The sequence below is a fragment of the Ostrinia nubilalis genome, chromosome 24 (assembly GCF_963855985.1).
Source record: "Ostrinia nubilalis chromosome 24, ilOstNubi1.1, whole genome shotgun sequence".
Taxonomy (NCBI): Eukaryota; Metazoa; Arthropoda; class Insecta; order Lepidoptera; family Crambidae; genus Ostrinia; species Ostrinia nubilalis.
The window spans coordinates 3,006,560-3,015,283 of NC_087111.1; the positions used below are offsets into that span (position 1 = coordinate 3,006,560).

Sequence of the window (8,724 nt, forward strand, 5' to 3'; positions counted from 1 at the left end):
GCGCAAGTCATCCATGTATTTTAATGATGCGAAGAGACATTTTAATAAATATTTTTTTAAATCAATTTTGTATTTTATTTAATATCTATCAATATTATTACCAGCACTATCCTAACCAAGAATAGATCTTATTTTATATAATTCAACAACTAATCTTCTCTTGATCAAACTCTATAGTCCAGTCATTATAGTAAGTTCACCTCGGAATTCGAGATACCCAGCTGTAAGTCTGTAAATACGTGTATATTGACACCCTAAAAGTTGTCTCAAAACCTACATATGGTAGGGTGTAAGCAACTATTAAATTTCAAGGTCAACGGTCACAAAAATCGGTTTTTTGCGCTTTTTTTAGAAATATCTCATTTCCTATGGGTTTTTTGCTATTTGTATTTATTATCAATATTGTAGAATACTAAATTCTCTACAAATTTTGTTTAAAAATTTTTTTTATATGGTGAACCGTTTTCGAGATAGAGGGCGGAGAGCGCGCGGTCACTGCATCACTTCAGGTCAACTTAAGCGGTTTAGATTTTTCATACAAAAGGATTTTCCCGCTAATTCCTGTTCCCGTGGGAATTCCTAAGTATACTATAACCTGCCCAGGAGTATGAAGAATAATTGTACCAAGTTTCGTTAAAATCCGTCGAGTAGTTTTTGTTTCTATAAGGAACATACAGACGGACAGACAGACAGACAAAAATTTTACTGATTGCATTTTTGGCATCAGTATCGATCACTAATCACCCCCTGATAGTTATTATGAAAATATATTTCATGTACAGAATTGACCTCTACAGATTAATTATAAGTACTAGCGGCCGCCCTCTATCTCGAAAACGGTTCACCGTATAAAAAAATTTTTTGAACAAAATTTGTAGAAAATTTTGTATTCTACAATATTGATAATAAATACAAATAGCAAAAAACCCATAGGAAATGAGATATTTCCAAAAAAAGCGCAAAAAACCGATTTTTGTGACCGTTGACCTTGAAATTTAATAGTTGCTTACACCCTACCATATGTAGGTTTTGAGACAACTTTTAGGGTGTCAATATACACGTATTTACAGACTTACAGCTGGGTATCTCGAATTCCGAGGTGAACTTACTATAATGACTGGACTATAGAGTTTGATCAAGAGAAGATTAGTTGTTGAATTATATAAAATAAGATCTATTCTTGGTTAGGTTAGGATAGTGCTGGTAATAATATTGATAGATATTAAATAAAATACAAAATTGATTTAAAAAATTTTTGTGACCTTTGACCTTAAAATTTAATAGTTGCTTACACCCTACCATATGTAGGTTTTGAGACAACTTTTAGGGTGTCAATATACAAGTATTTACAGACTTACAGCTGGGTATCTCGAATTCCGAGATTCTTACCTAATTTAAGCTTAAATGACTGGACTACTATCATAATAACCGTACGTGTATACGTAACGTAACCGTACGTGTATACGTAACCGTAATACGTACATATTCAAGAGTGCGATTACATAAATTATAGAATAGAATAGAATAGAATAGAAAACTTCTTACATATTTGCAAGAAAGGTATACAAGCAGGCAAATTCGTATAATATTAATACGAGTATTGGATCATTTACAAGAAAAAAATCCTGAATCGAGCTTAATCGAATAGGAAGGTTGCTTTCAGCACCTTCAGCTTAAAGAGGTTGCAACTTCTGAAACCCCGTCTTAACTTTAATACCAAATCTACTTAGCACACTAGTAAACACACTTCGATATTGCTACAGAATTAAATATAACTGGATACATTTGCCTTAAAAGTAGTCATCATCAACTTTTGTATTTCTTCCTGTATCTATAGAGCCGGAGGATAAAGGCATCATAATTTAAATGATTAAATATCTGTATGACCCAGAAACAGGGGCTGGGTGAGGCCTGAATGTAATTAGGATTACATCATTTTTCAGTTACTTTTCTACTTGAACAAAGTATGGTTTTTTCGTTTGTTTGATGTTAAAAATTAAATATAGATCGCTTAGGTAAAGGCACCACGCCCCACATTCCTATATAACCTTTAAAAATATCTCTCATGTGGATTCTAATTAGGGAAGGGAAAACTTTCAGGCTACTTAAATACAGACTTTCAGGATAGTTAAACCACAAGATACTAGTGTGGGAGTAATTGAAATATTTTATACTAATCTAAGATGCTGTGTTATATAAATAAAGGCAGTAAATGATAAATACTTATCTAAATAGTAAAAAAGTGTTTCGGTAAATAATTTAATAGTCGTATAAAAGCTTAACTCACGTCGATGCGACGGCTTGCTCTCCGCAGTAGGTACCTAAGTTACTTTTGTCTTAAAAAATTGATACAACTGGGTATAACTACCGAATGATTTTTCTATTTGTGTGCCAGCCTGGGAATCAAACTCGGATCTACAGTAAGCTTGCCTGACTTCTACATAGTAAAAAGTTCTAAGTAACTACTTAATAACCTATTTTTATAGTAGATAGGAATTACAATTCGCTTCTTTGTAACAACGATTTGTTATTGTCCGTTTCATTTCTCGAAATTCTTTTGAAAGTGCAAGTGTGTATCTTCACAAATAAAAGGCAAAAGTCAAAATATTTAGAAGGACAAATTGTTTGTTTCCTTTTTACTTTAAAGAACGGAAGTCCGTACTTCAGTGTCCATTTGTGCAAGTTTTTTTTAGTGTAAGAAGTGAGTTTTATAAGAATAGATGATGAATCGTATTTGAAATCGAGCTTTGGGCTGCGAAGGCGAAATGGTGTCAATAAAATTTATTTTATTACGAATCATTCATGTTTTCTATGGATGCTTAACTTATTATGTTATACTTATAAATAATGATAACCATAACATCTGTGTAAGTAACATGCTTGTGAATGATAGCCTAGCACCTAAGTATGTAGTTTAATAACAACAGATATCGAAATATAAGTTACTTTTCAGCTCAACAAACTTTAATCAAAAACCCTATTTTTCAGGTAGGTTATTTTTTCCCTTAGGTAATTCAGTGTTCATATTATTTTTTGTGCAAGTACCTAAATGAAAATCAAATAAGCCGCATGATATTTTTTACTTAAATATCACCAACGCACGTGTCCTAGATATACCTTCTTGATAATTAAGTACCCTATTTTTGCCCAGTCGAAAACAAACTATAAATCACGCCCTTCAACAATAATTGTACAAATATCGACGTTATTACAAAATTAGCTACTTTCCCACGTAACTACTGCCCCACATTTCAATCTAAAGAAATTCGGAAGTCCGTTTACTAGCACAGCGTGATACGTCTTTGACAAAGTTTACTTTGCAGTTAGAGGAACCTTATTATAAAGGAATTTTGTACGAAAACTTCGCGACTCTACAATTCTGGAACCGCAAATAAGATTTTTGAACATTGGATTGCAGTCGTTTTATTTTGCGAATGTGTAAAGGCGTTTATTAATAAGTTGCATGGGATGTTGTCATTGCGCACAGCACGAGTTCTTTAGTGACGTCACTTCCGTTATTAGAAGTTTACATTTAAGAAAAATACCATAGAAAAATATCTACATAAAAATCTATTTCTGTTCGTCTCGCATAAATTAAAATGGTTTGACTCGTTTTTAATTGTCGAGACAAGGTTTGTATGGAAGGAAAAACAGGAAAAACTTCTCGGAAAATTTTCAAGTTTTGATAAAAACTGAACGAGTTTTTTCCATGGTTTTGCTGTTCTGTCGATAACCTGAGCTCACAAACCCGGTCTGTGAATTTATTAGCCTTCAAAGGCTTTGCTATTTTGCCGTTGCGACTACACAAAAAAACTGCAGGTCTCTGGATGAAATCTTATATTTCTCACGATATAAAAAGGACAAATACCGCGGCGTGAAGGTAACACCTTGTTTTTTACTTTAATACCTATCATCCCTTTAACAAATAGACCAGAATCAATTTCTAACCCGCCTACAAATCTAACAAATTTGTTGAATAGATAATTTATTGAGCGTATCGAAGCTAAATCTTTTAAAGATTTTTTTTAACCAAAAAATTATGTTTTTTGGTTCAAAAAATTGTATTCTGAGTCGCAGGTGGAGATTGTTGAATGAGTATGGACAGAAGCAAACGATATTAATGACTAGGGTCAATGTAAACATTTGTTGTTTGGATCCTTCGGGGGCGTCCATTGATGCCAGTGTTATTTTTTACGGCTACGACAATCGAAACGGGTTAGTTTGCTAAATGGACGAAGGTTTTGTCGAATTTTGGATTCCACAGCATGTTTTAACTACTACCACAGAATAATAATAAGTACTACGCTACTACTCAAATACTTTTCCTACTAAAGAATATTTTATGGGAAAGAAGATGTGTAATTTTTAACTCAAATAAGTTACTTTTCATCGGTCAGTATTACCAATTTTCTGGTTGGAATAGGGATGATGACTGGGTAATGAAATCGAAATTATATTTAGTCAGTCTGACAGAGAATAAGAAAATATTAGACCTATATTTTTTATTTTTTTCCATAATTCCATATTATATTGAGTTAAAATGTAGCGTGACGTCACTTTTGAGTAAAAATTCTACTCAAGCGTGACGTATCGCGCCATTTCAACTCGATGTAGCACTGTTATTATTTAATTATGAAAGAAAATAAAAATATGAGTCTAATATTTTCTAATTACCTATCTGTCTGACGGACAAATAATTGAAATTTTGTCATCTAGCCTATTGGGAGGCTTGCACTTTGTGGCATTATGGTGCTACCTAAAGTCGTATCAAAACTTCACCTGTTAAAAGTTTTATGGGGCCAGGAAAATTCATACTTTTAGACACAGGGCCCTAATGAATTTTCAGCCAGATAGAAATGTCTCAGTAAAAGTAATGAAAGGTATTAATGTCATACAGTTAAGTCATAAATTAGCATCAACAAATAGCCTGTATCAATTGTCCGGTGTGGGAACCGGTTCAGGTGCATCACGCTTCACGCCCCCGCTGGCTACCAGCTACCTGGGTGTACACTATGGTGACAACACATCTGGGAAAATTATGGAATAATCCCAAGACACAAATTATAATACAGAAGAGTTGAGATCAGAAGATACCCCTGAGAATCGAGTAAGTAAAAGAAAAGGGACTGTAATTTGTTGTTACAGTTATGTAATTGGTTATATAAAATAAGTCTTAATAGCAATAACTACATTACAAACATAAATAAGAGTACTAGAGTCCTATAGTTTTTTTCAACTTAGTGCGAAGCCAGCTGGACGAAAGCCTTCCTTAGGTAGAGTATGAAACTATTATGTCATGGCCAGGAAACGATAGTTTATGTTTGGTTGATGAAATGAATAAATAGGATTGCACCTTTAAAAACATGTAGCCTATCAGCAAAAGTGTATTTTATACTTCGTGCACTGTCTACAATCTACAGTGTGGACACTCTACAAATGCAACCAAATTCGTAAAGATTAAGTTAACAATACAAATGGGATATTTACCGCGGTCATTACACAACAATGTTCATTCATGACTTACAAACTTAAAAAAAATATTCCCACAGCAAGTACTTGAACCTTTGCGCAATTCGCCATGCAGGTTGTCCGCCATGTTTTTTGACAAGTGACAGTTTAAAGCGCGCCTTTTTTACGAGCTGAAAAAGGTGATCGATTTGATCCGATTTTTGTGTTTGTTTAGTCGACCTCTGTGACTTTTGCCACTCTGTGCACCTTGGTATGTCTCCCACGCAAAATAAAGTGTGCTAAATTGAACATTTATTGCAAAAAAGGGAAAGTAAACTTTTTAATTTGGTCTTCGTTTTCCCCAGTGCGAACCGATCACCAAAATAAGTACGATGGGAACTAAAATTATTTTAAAATAAATGAAAATAATATTCAAATTAAATTGACAAATCATTTCTTTGGGCTAAATGCAAGAAACTTTATTAGCCATGTCTCGGTTGGAACCCTCATTTGAAAAAAAGATACACTAATGATGCGACTTCCCGCGGAAGGAAGCGCGCGAAAAACTGACACAAAACAAAATGGCCGCCACCCATGGCGCGTGATTTGTCCCTGCTATTAATGACGCAATGAATCTATCGAATCTATTGACCGAATTGTATTGAATTTGTGGTTTCGTCAGTCATTAATAATCGACATCTTAAATTGAATCGATTTAAAATTTAAATGGACACAATAAATTATCTGCGTAAATACTTGACGTGACTGTGCGACGACACTTTCAATTCGTCACTATGAATCTTGAATACAACTTTTATTCAAAATCTTTTGATCACAGAATGAATGAATTAGGTACGTTTAATATTTAAATTCGATTGAAAGTTGCACCTACTTAATTTGTAACAAGTTAAATGTGTAAGGGTTGGCCTCTCGGAACTCGGAGATATAGTTTTCAAATTTCAGTGCAGTTGAGCATCTACAACGCGGGTTTTACTGTATCAGAATGACTCTCCAAAAGAAATATGTGCCTTTTCGATTATAATTTTATTTAACTACGCACATACCTACTTAAAGAATGTGCCAAAAACTAAAAAAGCAGAGCTAGATAACCTAATTACCTAGCCACCCTAAACCGCTCTACCCTCCATTCAACACTGCCATCATAATAAATCATTGCACAATCGGCCATAGAGCATAGAGTCACGGGGCGCAACCCTCGACTGCGGTGGACCACACACTGGGGTCGATTACGCGAGGTTTTTATAGCGTGGGGAATCAAAACTATTGAAATAGTTCAGGGAATCTGCGAAAGGAAACTACCCCTGATATGTTATGGCATAGGTGCGAATTTACAGTAAAAATCTGTTGGTAAAGTATAGGACTGTGATTGGTTTAAGTTTCAGAAATTCAAGCGAGCACTTTACTGCCTAAATACCTATTTGGCCCTGTAAAGTTTGGTTTGCAACTTTGGTTTGGTTGTGTAGGTAACTTTCTTAAAATAAAGGTGAAACTTAATAACTTATCTTTGTTTTATTACTTTCGCCAGTTAAGTATTTCCCAATAAATAAAACCCGACTCTATCAATAAAATTAATACGTAACGGCACCTAACCTGAAATCTTAAAACTCATCCTTCACTGTATACTTCAACTCTCTAATGAAATCTTCTAAAACTGTCTTCATATCAGTTATATTAACATTTAAATTCTCTAAATACTCCTTTTTATTTCCATCTTGGACATAATCTAAAATCGCTTGGAACAGTTCCGTAGCCTTAGTTTGGCCTCTCAAGACTTTCATGCAATACGGCTTAATATTCTTTACTAGATCCAAAACTGGGCCAATGACGTCATTGTCATCAGTGACGTAAGACCAGGTGTTCTCAAAAATTTTCATTAATCCGTTACATACAGCAGGCGTTGACATGCGCTCCAACAGGCCGATTCTTCGGTAAAGCTGAATTTTATCAGAATCAGCTTTAGTCATTTGCTTATCAACATTTCGTACCTTGATATGCTCTTCTAGTATTGTATTGAATAAATCTAGAAGAATAGAAATAACTGACGTGTCCAACTTTGAAACCTGATGGTAAAATGGTTCCAAGCCTTTGAGTTTCATGACCCTGACTTGCGCTTTAGGGTTTTCTGGCAGCCAGATGTAGAGTATATCTAAAGCATGAGCTTTCATCGCTAGATTGTCATCGTTTTCGAATATGTCTAACAACTTGTCGATCGTAGAAATAGGAATAATCGCATCTGTAGTCGTCGGAACAACTTCGAAAAGAACTTTTAGAAGCACAAGCAACGGTCCTCTCAGTCTGGAATATGGAATATCCATATTATGGAAGATGATTCTATCGATGCCCTTAGCTTTGTGGAATTTGTAAGCATTATTCTGGTCTTTAACCATTTCAATAAGTTCTGCGAGAGTCTCAACCATTTGGTCGTAGTGTTTTTGAGTTTCATCCGTGGGGAGGATTCCTTCGCGTGCTAGTTTTGCCGCCGTGGCAGCCACGGATTCCAGGTGACTGATGGTGTTTTCGATTATTTGGGAAGCGGGTTCAGGTTCAGGTGTTGAAGGATATAATTTGGCTACAATAAGAGAGAGGGGAAGAATCAGTCGTCGGCATGAAAACAAGGATAGACTAAACATAAGTCTGACTAATGCTCGGATAGCAAAAGAAAAAGAGTTGCCAAAAATCAAGGGAATACCTTATAGCTACGAAATATTAAAAGCATGGAGCGAAAGTATGGCAAGAGGTATCGAAAGAGGAGGAATGAGAGAAGTTCATTCTAAGAGTTCATCCTTCACCCCAAAGTTGGTCAATCAAGATGTTCTTAATTAGGAGACTTACCAGAGTCGATAACATTCTCCGGACTGCTCTCACTTGCACAAAGCGTGGTTCCGAGATTCAGGGAAACTAGTAACAGAATAAAGCGATACATTCCGCCGATTTTTAAGCTTTTCAGTGCAAATAAATTCAGTTTTACTCTGACAGAATTATGGCAATACCTAGTTTTATAGTTGACAGTCGTAACTCGAAAACATGTCATCAATTTAGAAAGAAAAAGAATTTCCACAGAGAAAAAGGTAAAAAAGAATGTAAATAAATATATGATATTTTCCCTTTGCATATTTAGCTTACCTGTAAATAATAAAAAACCAAAATAAATTACAAGAATTGTGTTTTCAAATTCTGAAAAATAAACCCTAAAACTTAAACATTCTGAAATACGATAATGATTTCTCGACGTAAAACGCAAAGAAGACAAAAATG

At 34.7% G+C, this 8,724-nt stretch overlaps 1 protein-coding gene across 1 annotated transcript; it reads right to left on the reverse strand.

Moving 5' to 3' along the window:
• Positions 1-7,055: 7,055 nt before the first annotated feature.
• Positions 7,056-8,457, reverse strand: LOC135083850 (uncharacterized). Its single transcript, XM_063978590.1, has 2 exons — positions 8,302-8,457; positions 7,056-8,038 (listed from the first exon to the last, which is right to left on the reverse strand). Exons 1-2 carry the CDS (start codon positions 8,390-8,392, stop codon positions 7,068-7,070), a joined length of 1,062 nt encoding a protein of 353 aa, XP_063834660.1. The 5' UTR covers positions 8,393-8,457; the 3' UTR covers positions 7,056-7,067.
• Positions 8,458-8,724: the final 267 nt, after the last annotated feature.

Coding starts and splice junctions, on each gene's coding strand:
- LOC135083850 (XM_063978590.1), bottom strand. CDS start 8,392: ATGTATCGCTTTATTCTGTTACTAGTTTCCCTGAATCTCGGAACCACG. Junction 8,039..8,301: donor GGAGAATGTTATCGACTCTG/GTAAGTCTCCTA, acceptor CTCTTATTGTAG/CCAAATTATATCCTTCAACA.